The 19,272-nt window shown below is 31.4% G+C and overlaps 1 protein-coding gene and 1 long non-coding RNA gene across 9 annotated transcripts in view; one reads left to right on the plus strand and one right to left on the minus strand.

Annotated features, from left to right (window-relative positions):
• The first annotated feature begins 1,547 nt into the window (after positions 1–1,547).
• LOC134691213 (uncharacterized) lies at positions 1,548–5,363 on the plus strand. Its single transcript, XR_010102104.1, has 3 exons — positions 1,548–1,711; positions 2,215–2,281; positions 5,250–5,363. It is a non-coding gene; the product is annotated as an uncharacterized LOC134691213 (long non-coding RNA).
• Positions 5,364–16,603: 11,240 nt separating this feature from the next.
• Positions 16,604–19,272, minus strand: part of LOC134690685 (transmembrane and coiled-coil domains protein 1-like) — a 65,604-nt gene continuing 62,935 nt past the window's right edge. For 3 of the 8 annotated variants that reach the window (XM_063550684.1, XM_063550685.1, XM_063550691.1), the window contains one exon: positions 16,604–18,779. In XM_063550684.1, coding sequence (XP_063406754.1) covers positions 18,653–18,779 — 127 coding nt within the window. In that variant the 3' untranslated portion in view covers positions 16,604–18,652. The remainder of the gene's footprint in view (positions 18,780–19,272) is intronic. The other 5 variants (XM_063550687.1, XM_063550686.1, XM_063550688.1 and 2 more) reach the window with 2 other exon arrangements.

A 19,272-nucleotide genomic window follows, 5' to 3' on the forward strand; every position in this document is an offset into this window, starting at 1 on the left:
CTTCGTGAAAGTATGGAAAGAAAACACTGAATATAATATACAATTTATTGATACATTGTGGTCTCAAACGTCTTTTTGCCACTCTTTAATTTTGACAAGAAATAACCAGGGAACATTCGGTATCATTGATTTAATTGTACAATGAGGTGACCAGAGTACAAGTTGTTGTTCTTTGTCAAATATAGCCTAAAATAGCCAAAACTAGTGACAATGTTTAATATTCATCAAACGTTATTGTTGTAAGTGTATATAACTTACGACATTTCGTAGAAATGAACTGTACAGTATAAAACAAAGTTAACAGACAGTAGTATGGTTATATATTCATATTCACAGACAGTAGTCACTATTATTACTATCATCATCATCATTATCATCATCATAAGAAGTACTCTTACGAGATTTTAGTATATAGCAGGCGCTTTTCTTAAATGAATTATTTGCAACTCAGGTGCAAAAATATTAATTTCTATACCTCTTGTCCTATCGACGATTAATTGTGCAAAGTTCCTTAAGATTTTATTGTTTACCTTAATTTGATACTTCTCAATAGATTGATGAGATGTGAACAAAGACAAAAAACTATTGATGACGAAATCAAAAAAAATGTTCCGGTAAATTCAAGTAAGAAGAATTGGCTGCTCAAACTATTGTAACTGATTTATAACGTGCAAAAACGTGCAAAAACATCTATACAAATTGCACAATTTCCTATGAGGCCACCGCAGTAGGACTTGCTTGATACGAAAACTGACACTAGGGAATAAGAAGCTTGAACTTCATTTTAATTCACTTATTTGGTACGCACAAAATAATTCCTAAACATGTTTGAGGTAAAACAAAGAATAGGATTTAAATGAATTCGAGTTGTCGTTTTGTAAGAAAATAAGGTAGAAGGGAGTTTGTGAATTATTTTGACAAAATTTAACTAAAATGACTGCAGTAATGATGAATAATTGCTCATTATTTATGCAATAGTTGATGGAGGATGGAGCCCTTGGTTCAACTCGTCTTGTTCTGTGTCATGTGGAGAGGGCATCAGAATCCGAAACAGGACATGTGACAATCCTCCACCAACTGCCGGTGTATTGCTTTGTTTTGGTTCCAAAAATAAAACATCAGTCTGTATTACCAATGTTATTTCAACTGATCGGGCGGAGCTAGGTTTTAATTTGCATAAGGGCAGTCTATTTTAAGATGTGTGTGATAAGGATGGTTGCCGTTATAATTATTACTGATTTCTAATCACCTAATATATCAGTGTCATCAACGGAATTTACAAAAGAATTACTGGACACTTCATTGATGAGTTTATCCTAATACAGCGATCTATAGATGGACTGGTTTATTATGAGCGAAACGGTTAAACTCCGCCCAGTCAAGTGAAATAAATCGAGTAATAACTTAGGAGAATGTCCAGGTAAATCGATTAAAATTATCATATTAAAATAAACATGTAAAAGATAAGTTCTTGATTTATTTTAGTAGGTTGAACCAAACTGACTGCTAAAAATTAAATAACTGTTCATTATTTTTGCAATAGTTGATGGAGGATGGAGCCCTTGGTTCAACTCGTCTTGTTCGGTGTCATGTGGAGAGGGCGTCAGAATCCAAAACAGGACATGTGACAATCCTTCACCATCTGGAAGTGGACAAAATTGTGTTGGTTCCGAAACTGAAACATCAATCTGCAACTTAGGAAAATGTCCAAGTAAATTAATTATAAATACAACATATTAAAACAAATATTACCTAATAATTTAAGTATTAACCAAAGTGGAACAATTTTTAAAATATCTTATTAATAAAAACATATTTATATCTTTTATCATAAACTGTTAAAAAAATATTTGAACCATAATAATGAAAACCCTCGCAGACACAAGGCTGATAATTGATTACGCCAGACGCACGTGTCGTCTAGATGAGACTCATGATAAGCATTCAAATTAGATTAGTTTGGGAGCAAAAGTTAGTTAAAGAGTATGAAAATCTAAACATTACGAGAATTTGTACCTAACACAGTGAAGGCAATCTCTGTCCAAGTTATTTTTTTTTTAGAGTTTCCGATAATTCAACATTTAAAAACATAAACTAACAGAAAAAAGACATTAAGTAATTTATGGTTGTCAAGATTGGTCCATAACAATGGCACTGTATTTAAAAAAAAACATTGAGACGATGAGATAGTAAAATGTTCGTATCTTTTTACAGAATCATGCAGGCATTCAAACAAAAGAATCCGACAACAAACAAGAAGACGATTTGGACAATAGAGCAGGTAAATGTTCCCCTAATAACCTATGTATCAGTTATGACGAGCAGACATTATGGTTGACATCGACACAATTTTGGTTGTACTGTTTCAGTTATTCTCATACTTTCCTATTTTAAATTTATGACGAAACAGGGCTACGCACGGATTGGAAATCTCTGTTTTATTTCATTAATCAACTGTAGTCACCTATCAAGTGATCAGGGACGAATCCAATTCTTATTTATGAGATAAATCGATACTCTTTGTTACACCTGGACATGTAAAACTTATGGATGTCCGTTATTTGTTAGACACACTTAAAGTCATAAGAAACCTCAAATTAAAAAAAAATAAATGCATGTGGTTTTTTTATAACTCAATCGATAATTTTCATTATTAAACTTTTGTTCATATACTTTTATTTGAAGAAAATTCTTAAATTTGTTCATATTTAGAAGGAGTTTACTTTATTTCCATTGTTTCCTTCCAGGAAGCAATTCCCCCGACATATTTTCCGTATGCAAAGTCACCTTGTGACTCATTTCGTAAAAATCCGCTGATCGCAATACGCATGGCTGTACTTAAAATAAACTATCTGATTGTACATGTTAAACACGTGCTCAAAATCCAAGCTTTCTTTGTTGTTGTTGACAAACAGGTGACAATCGTTAAACTTCGGCTTCAAAACATGAACTTTAATTACCTTCCATATTTTCACAACAACACTGACCGATTGAAAAACAAATTTATTATTGTACGAAATTTATGCGAAAAAAATGATAAAATCGTGCACAGAAGACTAAGTTTATTATGTTTAAAATTAAGAATGGAAATGGGGAATGTGTCAAAGAGACAACAACCCGACCAAAATAAAAAAAACACAACAGCAGAAGGTCACCAACAGGTCTTCAATGTAGCGAGAAATTCCCGCACCCGGAGGCGTCCTTCAGCTGGCCCCTAAACAAATATATACTAGTTCAGTGATAATGAACGCCATACTAATTTCCAAATTGTACACAAGAAACTAAAATTTAAATAATACAAGACTAACAAAGGCTAGAGGCTCCTGACTTGGGACAGGCGCAAAAATGCGGCGGGGTTAAACATGTTTGTGAGATCTCAACCCTCCCCCTATACCTCTAACCAGTGTAGAAAAGTAAAAGCATAACAATACGCACATTAAAATTCAGTTCAAGAGAAGTCCGAGTCCGATGTCAGAAGATGTAACCAAAGAAAATAAACAAAATGACAATAATACATAAACAACAACAGACTACTAGCAGTTAACTGACATGCCAGCTCCAGACTTCAATTAAACTGACTGAAAGATTATGATTTCATCATATGAACATCAGGCACAATCCTTCCCGTAAGGGGTTTAGTATCATACCATCATAACATATATGAGAAGAACATAACCCGTGTCATGCCAACAACTGTTTTTAGAATAAATGTGTTTAGTTCCGACGCAAAGACCTTATCAGTGACTCAATATTAACTCCAAAATATGCAATCTTTAATGACTTGACAACAGTATCGTAATTATATCCCTTCTTAATAAGTCTATTCAAAGGTTTTGTAAGTTTATGAGGTGAATACTGACACCTTTGTGCTTTATAAAGAATATTTCCATAAAAAATTGGATGTGAAATACCTGAACGTATAAAAAGTCTGCATGTTGAGCTATATTTACGAATGATGTCTTTATACCGATGATAAAATTTAGTAAATGTTTTGACTAGTTTGTGATATCGAAAATTGGTTCAAAAATTGGAATAACATTAATTTTCACCGGTCACTCGTTTATTATGACTTTAAATAATATACTCTCGGACTAAGGCATATGCTTAATTGAAATTGATATATTGGGAAACTTTGTAAAACAGTATCACCCTAAGAATATCTTGAGATATTTATATGTTTATATTTATATATATTGAACATACAGCAAACAATTGCAAATTATGGTGTCGGGAAAATAACATTTTCATTTACGACTCGTAACTTATTTAATATTTTAGGTAGTTTTTAAATGAATTCAGCCATTCAACTGAGATGTTTTATAATATATTTCGCAAACATACCCTTCCTCTTATAGTCAAGCATGTATATCGTGAAGCGGAAAGCTTAAGGATGAATACTAAGGTGAAATTTTAAAAATCAAGAAACTAAAAGTAATACTACATTTTGAAAGAGCACCTGTTAAGAAACAAAATAAGCTAAAGATATTGATAGGTCATGGACTTCCTTTTCGAAATATTTCAGTTAAAAAAAGCGTGAAAAGGCAGCCTTGGACTTTTACCTTACATTTGCATTGGTATTATTTGAGTCTCGAATCGAAAGAACAAAAATTAGGAAATTGCTTAAATTTTTTAACACGGCCTTTTATTAGCTAATGAAGTCTTCTATACAAAAATAATTGGTGTTATGGGGCAAAATATTTTACCCTGTATTGATGGAAACATACCAAGGAGTCCGAACATTTGCCACCAATTTCCAAAACCTGACCTAAGTACATCTTTAATAGCCTCATTTCTTAACATTGATTTCTACCTGATTATCTTACACAGGAGACTAGAATATTTGTCTAAATGTCTTGTAATTAAACACAGTTTATCTTTTGTGTTTTATGTTGTGTTTTGAATACAACGTTTTTTCTATTTGTCTTATTCTTTTGTAGCCATGGCGTTATAAGTTTGTTCCCGCTGGTATTTGTCGTCTCGTTTTTATATGACACAAAACAGTGTGATTGCATAGTAATATACAATTAATGAGCGTCACTGATGAGTCTTATGTAGACGAAACGCGCGTCTGGCGTACTAAATTATAATCCTGGTACCTTTGATAACTATTGATGGGTAAATACTAGTAGATTAAACTTCTGATATCATTTTCCAAATGAACTTTTACAACGATTGATTTTTTATATGGAGTACAATGTAATAAATCATTATGTTCTCAGAAAATTTAATTATTATTATTTTTCTTCCAGGAAAAAAACAGCGAAAAAAGAAAGACAAGAACCCAAAAAGAAAGAACAACATTAATTTGTTTAATTGAAATCAACCACATATTGAAATAGTGTTGATTGAAAAAAACTGAGGGGAAATACAAACTTGGTTTTAATTTCATCATCACCCTTTATGGTTTTGTTCTACAATTTTTCTGGTTTAGTTTATTATATTCTTTTGTAACATGTAATATTTATATGATTACATTTTGTGGGAATATTCATTGGTGACATGTGTTTTCATCGTTTGAATCATTGGTTTCTGTGCCTTTTTTTCTTTTCATGTTATTTTTTAAGTAACAAAAAACATTTAAATGATTATATTGTGTGGGAATATTCATTGCTGACATTTGTTTTTATCTTTAAAATCATTGGTTTCTGTGCCTTTTTACTTTTTATGTTTTTGTTTGAATAACAAATAACATTTAAATGATTATATTGTGTGGGAATATTCATTGCTGACATTTGTTTTTATCTTTAAAATCATTGGTTTCTGTGCCTTTTTACTTTTTATGTTTTTGTTTGAATAACAAATAACATTTATATGATTATATTGTGTGGGAATATTCATTGTTGACAAGTTTTTGCATCTTTTTAATCATTGGTGTATGTGCTATTTTTCTTTTCATGTTTTTGTTTAAGTAATATGTTACATTATTTGATGATATTTTGTGGGAATATTCATTGATTACTTGTGTTTGTATCTTCTGAATTCTAAAAATATTTGACTCTTTTTTTTGTGTTTATTTTTGTTGCCATAGTAATATCAAATGAACAAGGCAAATAATTTAAAATACCGTAGATTTTCCCTAGCGCAATGTTAATTATGATACATATATACATGTGTATATACTCGTGACAACACAAATACATGTACATATACTCGTGACAACACATATACATTTACATATATTCGTGACAGCGTATGGCTATCAGCGAATACCGTTTTATATCGAAACAGCAATATTTAAAGTGTTAACGAGAGATAACAACAGTTTTGAATAAAGGTAACAGTGCCATATCGTTGTTCAAAAGTCATATATCGATTGAGAGAAAACAAATCCGGGTTACAAAATAAAACTGAGGGAAACACATCAACTATAGGTCGTGGAAGAGAACAACGAAACAACTTTTTTGAAATACCTGAGGCATAGAATACTTTATCTGTATTTGGCAACACTTTTAGGAATTTTGGTCCTGAATGCTCTTCAACTTCGTACTTTATTTTGCCTTTTAAACTTTCTGGATTCTAGCGTCACTGATGAGTCTTTTGTAGACGAAACGCGCGTCTGGCGTATATACTGAATTTAGTCCTTGTATATATGATGAGTTTATTTACAACCACTGGGTCGATGCCACTTGTGGTGGAGATTCATTTCCCCGAGGGTATCACAAGCCTAGTATTGTGCTGACATGAATTGTCATTGCCGATATGGTTATATATTTATAAATTTACTGTTTACAAAATTTTGAGTTTTTTTTAAATACTAAGGCTTTTCTACCTCAGGCATAGAGTACTTTAGCTGTATTTGGAAAAACTTTAAGGAATGTTGGTTCTCAATGCTCTTCAACTTCGTACTTTATTTGGTCTTTTTAACTTTTTTGGATTCGAGCATCACTGATGAGTCTTTTGTAGACGAAACATGCGTCTGGCATATATACTAAATTTAGTCATGGTATCAATGATGAGTTTATTTAAATGCAACGACATGCAACACAGTTAGAAATTATACGAGCTATTTGAAATAAAAACTTCTATATTCCTGACTTGGTACAGGGCATTTTAAGCCAAAAAATGGCGGGTTGAACCTGGGTTTGGAGGCTAGACAAACCTCTGGCCTTATTACAATGTTTAATAAACCGCTAAAATGACAACATTAAATAAGTCTAAAACAAACAGACAATGCCATGGCAAAAAAGACCAAGAATGCACACAATAAATTGTCTTGTCTGTATCATTCAATCAATAATGAAGTCTATAAAATGAAGGTTTTACTTCAAGTATCACATAAACTTAACATCATAAATGTAAATAAAAAGGATGTCATGATCTGTTTAACAATATCAAATAGACATGAACTATCATTCCATACACCATATTTAGTAGACATACAGCTTAGGTGGGGTTCGTGTTGTTTATTCTGTGGTTTTCTATGTTGTGTTATGTGTACTATTGTCTTTTTCATTTTTAGCCATGGCGTTGTCAGTTTTTTTTTGATTTATGAGTTTGACTGTCCCTTTGGTATCTTTCGTCCCTCTTTTATAGAATCTGATGAACTGTCAATTTTACAAAAACCTACCATTGGCCAATGAACCGTGAAAATGAGGTCAAGGACATTTGAACGCTGCCACACATAAATTTACACCTCACAATTATTACATATACTAAATATAATTGACCTTTTGCTTTTGATACAAATGTATTTTAGAAACGGACCAAACTACAAAAAATAAACATTTTGCAATGAACCATGAAATCGAAATCGATACATGTACCCATAACAATTATTCCATACACCAAATACAGTTGACCTTTTGTTTGAAGTATCTCAGAAACGGACTTCAATTAAACATCACCTGACGGACATGCAGACTGTGTAAAGAATCTATTTCCCAAATATAGTTATATCCTTTCACTCATAATAAGTGAGTATTGTGGACTTATTATTATTCGTTATATACCAATTTTCGAGGGTACAGGTGAACCATATATTAAAATATTAAAAAAATTTTTACAAATCTTCTAAAGGCTTTCAATTAACAGATTGGCAAAACCACAAAATCACATATCCACGAAAATGCAACTTTTCTTCAATACATGAAGATAAATGAATCCGTAGTATTTCAATAGACCACTTTCGAGTTCATCCATCACCGGAGAAAACTCGTCAATTGCAAGCGCCTTTGTGACGTCATTTACCAGAAAGAGGGGCTCGCCTGTATCTCTGCACTATAACGTTCATCAAACGTCTAAGTGATCGTCATTGTGCAGTGTAAACTAGAATAATATTTGTTCCGTAGGTAACTAATCACAATTCCCTAATGACAGCAGTGCAGATTGTCAATTATGAGAGTTTGATTTGCCGAATTATTCGTGCAATATAACTTGATAGTTTTTCAACCACTCGCTCAACATTGAAACGGAAGTCATGACGCACCTAAACGCACGAGTGACGTTCACTAAAACCAAAGTTTTTTGACGAAAATGCATCGAACTCGAAAGTTGTCTAGAAACAAAAAAAAAGTAAGTGTTTCCTGAATCAGTCACTGAACCATGAACATGACCGTAATGACAATGACATATGAAAGACAAAAACTTCGTTACAATATGCAACACACAATGTATGTTCATCCAGATTTTCTACCTTCTCTAATATAAAGCAGAAACAAATAGATTATGCCCTCGATCCCTCCTTTGGATTGTACTACCTGTGTCTCGTTTGTGATTTTTTTTTTCTCAAGCGAAACTAAACAACTCACAATAAAGAAAAACAACAGTATACAACTCACAATAAAGAAAAACAACAGTATACAACTCACAATAAAGAAAAACAACAGTATACAACTCACAATAAAGAAAAACAACAGTATACAACTCACAATAAAGAAAAACAACAGTATACAACTCACAATAAAGAAAAACAACAGTATACAACTCACAATAGAGAAAAACAACAGTATACAACTCACAATAAAGAAAAACAACAGTATACAACTCACAATAAAGAAAAACAACAGAATACAACTCACAATAAAGAAAAACAACAGTATACAACTCACAATACAGAAAAACAACAGTATACAACTCACAATAAAGAAAAACAACAGAATACAACTCACAATAAAGAAAAACAACAGAATAAAACAACAGTATACAACTCACAATAAAGAAAAACAACAGTATACAACTCACAATAAAGAAAAACAACAGAATAAAACAACAGTATACAACTCACAATAAAGAAAAACAACAGTATACAACTCACAATAAAGAAAAACAACAGTATACAACTCACAATAAAGAAAAACAACAGTATACAACTCAAAATAAAGAAAAACAACAGTATACAACTCACAATAAAGAAACAACAGTATACAACTCACAATAAATAAAAACAACAGAATACAACTCACAATAAAGAAAAACAACAGTATACAACTCACAATAAAGAAAAACAACAGTATACAACTCACAATAAAGAAAAACAACAGAATAAAACAACAGTATACAACTCACAATAAAGAAAAACAACAGTATACAACTCACAATAAAGAAAAACAACAGAATAAAACAACAGTATACAACTCACAATAAAGAAAAACAACAGAATAAAACAACAGTATACAACTCACAATAAAGAAAAACAACAGTATACAACTCACAATAAAGAAAAACAACAGAATACAACTCACAATAAAGAAAAACAACAGAATAAAACAACAGTATACAACTCACAATAAAGAAAAACAACAGCATACAACTCACAACAAAGAAAAACAACAGTATACAACTCACAATAAAGAAAAACAAAGACTGAGCAACACGAACCAGAACTGGGTTACGGTCTTCTCTATTGGAGTATCAACATTAAAAAATATCAGTCTAAAAACAGAATAGAAATTAATATGAAAACCATCAGAAAGCCGGGTCGACTAAATGTATTTCTATATTTCTTGCAACCATTCTTTCAACAGTGAAACAATGTCTTTAGAAATATTTTGATGCAGTTTATTGAACCAGTGGTGTTAATTATATTAAAGTTTCATTAATATTTTGAAGATCTACTGGCAGTTTTCAATCACTTTGTAAAGTAATTTTCCATGGAAACTAAAACTTTTCATCTTCCTACGCTTTACACTTGTATTGCCCATTTTCATTGGATGATCGAGTAAATCGTCTAAATAAGTGTCTTTGTAAGAACCAATAAGTGCTGGCATCTCATAAATCCTGGTATATTTCTGGAAAAGAATGATTACGAAACTAAAAGATCTATTTATATATTGATATATGATATTGACAAACGTGATGATTTTGACTTTCAAATTGATAACTTCCCATTTCTCATCAGTAACATACCTTTGTTAATTTGTATGGTGTCTACATATCTCCATTGATATGTTACGCTTGTGAATGCTTAAATCATTGGGGTGAAGTTTTCCATGGTTTTCCACTGACAAAATATATTCTCTAAATAGAGAGAGAATGACTGAAAATCAAAGTCAAAAGAAACCAAAGGGAGATTACATCTCATTTGTCAAAAAACAACCCCGACAAATCCATGGCTAAAAAGTAAAAGACAAACAGACAAACAACCGTACACATATCAGAACATAAAAAATTAAAAACTGATCAACACTTACTCCACCAAGAGCTGTGTTCAGGAAGGGTAAGCGGATCCTGCTCCTAATATGACATCTGTTGTGAAAAAAAATGAAAAACGACACAACATAAATGTTACAGTCATCATATTGAATTGGTTGACCTACACGATTTTTCTATTTCTTAACTCACTATCGACCTGTTGTCGCAGTCTAGGATATGCATAAGTATAGATAATCGTTGATTATCTCAACGAGATTGAATTTCTCGCTTGAATCGGTACGGCGAAAGTGAAAAAAGCAATCGAGTTGAGATGACCAATGATAATATGTAGCATATTAATCTATTGTAATAATATTTCATAATTTCTAATAAGATTTGTAGATTTTGCTAACAAAGTCCTTATATTTGTTTAAAGTAACATTCGTTTAAAGTGGAAAATTGTTTTAACGTTAAATAAGCTACAATTAAAAATTGCTTGCTAGTCCCTCTCTGTGATTAATATTAGATAACTTTGGTTGATTTCCAAATCCATCTATCATGAAGGGGAGATAAATAATTCGATATATATTTATAGTTCTTTTCAAAAATGATGATGAACGGTTCTTTATATTGGTATGTAATCATTTTAAACGTTTCACATTTATGGAAGTATATTCGTACATCAATGTTTTTGCAATTACAAGAATGTGTCCTCAGTACACGAATGCCCCACTCGCACTATCATTTTCTATGTTCAGTGGACCGTGAAATTGGAGTAAAATCTCTAATTTGGCATGAAAATTAGAAAGATTATATCATATGGAACATGTGTACCAAGTTTGAAGTCGGTTGGACTTCAACTTCATCAAAAACGACCTTGACCAAAAACTTTAACCTGAAGCGGGACAGACGGACGAACGGACGAACGGACGCACAGACAAGAAAACATAATGCCCCTCTACTATCGTAGGTGGGGCCTAACAAAAACTGAAATATATTGAATTGATACATTTTGTGATCATTCAAAAATTATATCAGAAACCTAAACTTAATTATAAAATAATGGATCTGTTAAAGGGAGACAATACTGGAATAACTTTTTCGAATCGGCAGATAATACAAAGGAATGTCACTCTTGCATACAAATGGCACATCAATATAATTAATTAACTGTGCATTCGGGCTCCACCTTCAATGATGATTCTAAATTATAGATATAACCAAAAGTTGTTAATCTATATGATAGTGAAACTATTGAAAACTAACCCACAGTAAAAATATTTCTTTGCAACTTTTTTAAAACTTGCTCAGAAAAATGAACGAGCCACTTGACTTTCATAGCTCATAATTAACGTTTTTACACAATATTTTAATAAAGTGGTTAAAGATTATTCGTTTCTCGGAGTGTAAGACGCAATAAAAACCGTATGCTTGCATCATTTTACCCAAATATAGATTAAATTAAGTTCAGAACATTTCGACATTTCTTCGTTTATTTTTATCAAAACCGGTTTTAAACAAATCACAAGTACAAGTTTAGATCCGACTAAATACCAATATCCCGATATCGTCAGGTAAATTTGCTATAATATGTTTATCGCTATTTTACCTATGACGTCGATGTCAATTTCAAACGCCATGTGCCTTGTCGAACGAATGTTTTTTTATATCACTGCCCTATGCTGAGAAAGGCTATTATCAGTCAGCAAGATCAAAAGGAAAATTTCAAAAAAAAAATAGCGATAAAACAGCATAATCGTCTAAAATGTAGTTCATAAAAGAGGGACAAAAGATACCAAAGGGACAGTCAAACTCGTAAATCTAAAACAAACTGACAACGCCATGGCTAAAAATGAAAAAGACAAACAGAAAAACAATAGTACACATGACACCACATAGAAAACTAAAGAATAAACAACACGAACCCCACCAAAAACTAGGGGTGATCTCAGGTGCTCCGGAAGGGTAAGCAGATCCTGCTCCACATGTGGCACCCGTCGTGTTGCTTGTGTGATTACAAATCCGGTAAGGTAGGTCACACATAATCGTCTTATATGTAGTTTATAAAATGCCTCTCTAAGATTTAGATGAAATATGATTTACAAGAAACATTTATTTTCATTAATTTCCAGTTTATAGAACTATAATTGTGTAGGTGTATAAGAATCAGATGCACCTTGAATGTTGTTAATGAAACCTTTCTAGAAGCTAACAACTGGAAACCCAATCTTCTGGGGCCGAAAGAACATCTTTAGATAGGAGCATGGAACGTACAACAGTGTATGAATGTTGAAAGACTGCCCAGGTGGTTAAAGAGATGCAATCGTACAATATTGATATTCTTGAAGTAACAGAATGCAGGTGGACTGACTGTGGATTTAACATCGATAAATAAAATTGTTTGAGGTAAAAAAAAAAAAAAAAGAATGAGGTATTTAAAATTTAATGCGACTTTTGGAGCTTTTTATGCCCCACCTACGATAGTAGAGGGGCATTATGTTTTCTGGTCTGTGCGTCCGTTCGCTTCAGGTTAAAGTTTTTGGTCAAGGTAGTTTTTAAAGAAGTTGAAGTCCAATCAACTTGAAACTTAGTACACATGTTCCCCATGATATGATCTTTCTGATTTTAATGCCTAATTATAGTTTTGACCCCAATTTTATGGTCCACCGAACATAGAAAATGATAGTGTGAAGTTCAGGATAAAGTTTTTGGTCAAGGTAGTTTTTGAAGAAGTTAAAGTCCAATCAACTTGAAACTCAGTACACATGTTTCCTATGATATGATCTTTCTAATTTTAATTCATAATTAAAATTTTTACCCCAATTTCACGGTCTACGGAACAAAGAAAATGATAGAGCGAGTGGGACATCCGTGTACTATGGACACATTCTTGTTTGTTATATTTTTGTTTGTTTTATAGTGATGAGGACAATAACACAAAGTTGACTGCTGTACCCCTTTTTTGCATTTTTACCTATTATGTCTGTTTGTTTTGTTCACATATAGTTGTAAATATAATGGAATTCAATACAACTTTCATGCAAGTGAGAGGTTCAGCGCTATAAACCAGGTTCAATCCACCATTTTCTACATTCTGAAATAAATTTGAGAATGGGAATGGGAAATGTGTCAAAGAAACAACAACCCAACCATAAATTAGACAACAGCAGGTCACCAATAGGTCTTCAATGCAGCGAGAAACTCCCGCACCTGGAAGCGTCCTCAGAAATGCCTGTACTAATTCGGGAATACGACAGTTGTTTTCCATTTGTTCTATGTGTTTTATCATTAGATTTTACCATGGATTAAGGACTTTCAGTTATAAATTTTTGTGATTTTACTTTTTGTATTACAAGATAGTACTCTTCAGTTATAACATGATATCCCATTCTGTTTTAAGGTGAAGTTGTTTATGAAGCTCGCAAATTTTGATATGTATGATCAATGACTTTTTTTAGGTCATTTGTATCAAAAAGTTCTTGAAGAGTGTTAATAAACTGGTATATTTGTAAAGCTTACCATGTTTATAGTTTATGAGTTATGGTCAGTTAAGAGTTGTTTACGAAATAATTCATGCCAGCTGTAGATTTGTTTTCATTTAACTATGGGTTGGGCATTTATAATCCATTATTTTATCCTGAGCATTAATGTAGATATATTGCAATTATACTGGTTGCAGATAAAATAGTCCGTCATATTAGAATTACTAATAATGAACATATCCATACAAAAGTGCTGACTTCATGATATAAATATCATTCAATTATTTTGCTTGTCATTGGAGAAGAAAGAATTTTTTTTTTCATTTTATTGCATTGTTTATCTATTTTATTGCACATGCATAATCAATTGCTTGTGCACATATGTTGTCAGTAACAACAAAGTAAAACATGTTGACAATGAAAGTCATGTGATTCAGTCACATGCCACCACAAATATCATGTGACATACATGTAACATTCAAAAACCATTCTCTTACACACATACACTAACAAAATGGATTAATTATATGTATCTACATGTAATTTATATCAATCAAGTATTAGATGTTAGTAATTTAGATAAAATATTTAAAATAATTTGCCAAATATTGAGCCAATGAAAATTACCTTCTAGGAATGATATTTTCTTACACTTTTTATTTTATGTCAGAAAATTCAGCTAACAGAGAATATTTTTTTTGTATTTTATACCAGAAGTTCTAGGTAAAGCCATCAAAGATAACTATAGGCTCATAAGAGGGTGGTAAAGGGTTATTTTCGTGCAATGTGTTTTGCCATTTTGTTTTCACGTGCAGCTGTGAAAAAGGTTTGTCATGCACTGTGTTTTGATTGATTGATTGTTGGTTGCTACAAGTCCAGTGGCAAATATCCCATGCATGTTCAGGACAAGGACAAGTTTACAATAAATACAATAGGTAGGTCTTGTCATAATAGAGGCCATTTGGGATACTGGTCGGAAAAATTTTGTTTTGTGATTTTTAATTGTTTCGTTCATCGTGAAATGGCAATTTTATTTCACATTCTTCCGTGCAGATAACCCCTTTAGGCCCCTTCTTATAATCTTGAAGCTAAATATGTTATTGTAATATTGACATGTTATTAAGAATTGAATATAAATCTAATTGAAATCTTTGTTTCAAAGTAATAAATTTTAATCCAAGTTTAATTGTTGAAACAGAGATATGTCTCACTTTTTGGTAAGTTTGATAGCATAATGCAAAAATATTTAATTCAAAAAGTTCATGTAAACTAGGCAGCACTATCAAAATCAATGGACCATGACTGAAAGTGCAGAACCTAACAACCTCCATGGAAATGAGAAATGCCAATGCTTAAAAAAAACGCAAACAAAATGCCGCTGATCTGTCATAAGTGGGTCTCTAAAAATGAACCCAAACTTAAACTTGACTATTACAAAAGAAAGTTACCTCATTGTACAATTTCTATGTTAGAGGTCCTGTTGTAGTATGAAAATATGAAGTAAGAATCTACTTTAACACAACAGTAAAAACAAAGTCTTTGGTTGTAATACAATAGATGGCAACAATTGGATAACTAGGAGAAAGCTATAGGAGATAAATCAGTTCCATTAGATCTTGTCAATTAGGTAATAGGACACTGCAATCAACATTAGGTTACTGGGAGAAAACTATCATTTTGTTTTAGTCAGGATCAAAGACCAAATATCATAACAATGATGTTTTTTCTCACTTTTTTGGGTAGATCACAAACCATAAGATCATCAAAACTTTTAAAAAAAAATTCTGGTCTGTTGATATTTTCTATGAAAAACAACAATGTCAATTTAAGTTAATCAGCTGATCTCTAAGAGATACAATATTCTGAACAATCATACAACATTCCATTACATGGAATTCCAGGGTTAAAAATATGAACAATTCTACCAAACATGCATATATCACAACACAGTGAATAAATTAATAATTAATCCATAACAAAATATACATCAAACACCTATAAACAATATCATGAAAACCAGCACTGACAAAAAGAAAGGGGGAAAACATGTTTATCACCCTGCCCTGAAAAAGAAAGAAAGAAAGATAGCTATTACAGCTCTTCTATAAAAGCATGCAAAGCAAACCTTTGATCAACTTGCTTGCTCTGTTTGTTTGAATGTTTGTAAAACAACAGGTAGGTAGTCTGTTTAAGTCTGTTTAATATATACTGGAATTTGATTGGACAATAAAAATTAATTTCTTTTCCTGTCAATTTTTATTGTCCAATCAAATCCCAGTATATATAAGGCAGACTGAACCTCTGCCTACCTATTTTTTGCAAACATCCAAGCAAACAAGTTGATTAAAGTTTTGTTTTGCATGCTTTTATAGAAGAGCTGTAAAGGAAATCACAAATTTGTCCCAAAAATATATTAACTTGTATGATGAGAAAATTAATTTCTTTGCCAGTATTTTTTTGAAATTTAAACTCTTATGGTATCAAAACACTATAAGTTTGATTCCTAATTCAAAAAAAGTTCTTGAAAATTGTTTTAAATTTACAAATATGTATCTAAGAACATTAAATGACTGATGAAAGACAGTAAATGATAGATACTTGTTCAAAGAACATCATAAAAATGATATCTACCACTAAAAAAACATGATATTGAAAAATGTCCCAAATTGAATAAATAGTGAATTTGACCAGCAAATTACTTCATACAATAACTAATGCTTTGAAATCTGTAAAAACATAAATGTAATGTTAAAAACTATTGAACCCTTAAATCCATTCAAAGAAATAATGCATATGACTCTAACAAAAATAGTGGTGTATATTTATGCACAATTTTACAAATGCGAGGAAAAAGTCTCCATTTTTAAAAAGGGAGAGAACTCTAAATCATTAATTACAACATATTTATTTCACAGTTGGCACTGTTTAATTGCATCAATAATAATAAAACTTTTGGCAATGTTAAACGACTGTAGGTATAACTATGTTTACAGTATCAAGTTAATAAAATGTAACTTAGCAGTTTGCATACATTCTGCAGCTCATGTTTTTGAAGGTGGTACCCAACACCTTCCTTAAAATTGATTTGGCTTGTTTAATTTTCATAAAATTTTGGCAAAGTATTTACTTTGACCCTTTGACAAAAATATAAAAATTTCAAAACATTTGAACCCAACCAATTTATCAGAAAATTACACTGGTTATATAGCAGTTTGACAAACACTAATTTTGATCATTGAGAAGCTTAATATTCCCTTATAGACAACACAAAGTAATTGAAACGTTAGCTGATTTTACAGAGTTATCTCCCTGTAGTGTTAGGTACCACCTTAAGTCCAAGTTTTTTTGTAGGTTTCTTGATGTTCAGTCTTTAGATTTCTGTTATTTTTTGCATTCTGATAAAAAAAATATATAGTTTTTTCGATTATTTAGCATGGCATTAATGTTTTATGTTTTAGAATTGTGAGTTTTAATATCAAATTGGTATTTTTTTTCCCTTCTCTGTTATGGTGTGTTTTCTAATAGACAGTTTCTAGAGAATTATTTTCACCAAAATAAAAAAAATCACAGTATTATTACATTGTCTTCCACAACATTTAATTTACCAAAAGTTAAAATGCCTCTCTTTCAAAAAAAAAGAAAAGATAATAAATAAATTATCTCCCTTTCCAACATGTCCCTTTTATATTAATGTTAAGTTTAAAATACGATTTCTGCCCTTTGCATTGATTGGCAATAATGAAACAATGGAATTTCATACTATGTGTAAACAAGTGAATATCTATGAAAAAATCTACATGTAAGTTTCATATGGAAGTGGTAATATAAAAATTTGTTAATAGGGGTTCCCAGAAAACAAACTGTCATTGTTAATGTTAAATGGACTGATCAATTTTATATTCAAACATTTTCCATACAATAATCTATTGCATTTAAAATAAAAACTTTTAACAGCAAACTATTAAAATCTCTTAAATCAACATACACATATTAAAATCATATGCTCACACTTAACAAAATAAAATGGCCATGTACAATAACATTTTATCTAAAACCATTATCATCCCCATCTGATTAAAAATACTTAATCACATTTACATGAAGAACTACAATGTAAAACATTGTCATCAAAAGAGCACTTTTATCCACACTGACAACTGTCAGTAATTTCTGACAGTCAGTATTCCATCACTTTGATTGACAACATTCAGCACCAAATACACAAATCACAGATTCTAAGCAGCTCTTCAATTGGTCGAAATAACAACACTGATTATAAGCAGTTCTCCCATTGGTCGAAATAGCAGTACAGCTTGTTTCTGATTGGACTATCATTATAACAGCACAGCTGTTAACAACCTATAATTTCAGATCCATAAAGACAGATTCCTCATTCAATTCCTAATTGTTCACTGAATATTGAATGTAAAAATGAGTTCGTTGCCACCAGTCAAGAAATGATTTCTCCCTTGGAAGGAGAAATGAATTCTCCCTCTGATTGAGAAATATGTCCTCCTTCCGTTCATATAAATGAGAAGATTTGAATAATTATTGGATATGTCCAACTACCAGATCAAGTTTCAATACTATTACCATCCTCGTCACCTTTGTGGAAATAAACTACTCAGAAAGTTAAATATAGATCCTATTAGGCTAGAGATGCCGTCCCAGTTTCTGAACATCATTACAATACTAACAATTAGAACAGTCGTACTCAAAACTCTTGTCCTGAAAAGAGAGAAAAATACATTAATTAATTACATGACTACAAACAAAACTAATTCATCAGAATGTTATATAAACAGTTATCGCAGAAAAAAAATTGTAACAGGTTTGTGGTTTTTGGTGGTACTTCTGAAATGGTGAATTTGTTGACTGTAAACAAAAATAAATTCATTTATGAGAATTTAAAAATAAAAAAAAACTTTTTCTTTATTGTAGGATTGGTATGTCTTGCTTTTTTTCTACATCATTTTCCAGCAATAATCCTAAATTCTTTTCCAAGAATAAAACTTCCCTAAGAAGGAGAACATTTACATGATATACTGAAGGTTAAAATTGTACAAATTTTTAAAAAAAATATGAAATCACATAATGGCCTTTTCCAGATAAAATTCTATGAAGGTGGGAAGGCACTTTTATCAAAATTTGATGCGTGGTGGTTATATTGCTTGAACATTTTAATGAAATATCTTTAAAAAAAAAAATCATGGTGGGGTCA

This window comes from Mytilus trossulus, chromosome 11, assembly GCF_036588685.1.
Source record: "Mytilus trossulus isolate FHL-02 chromosome 11, PNRI_Mtr1.1.1.hap1, whole genome shotgun sequence".
Taxonomy (NCBI): Eukaryota; Metazoa; Mollusca; class Bivalvia; order Mytilida; family Mytilidae; genus Mytilus; species Mytilus trossulus.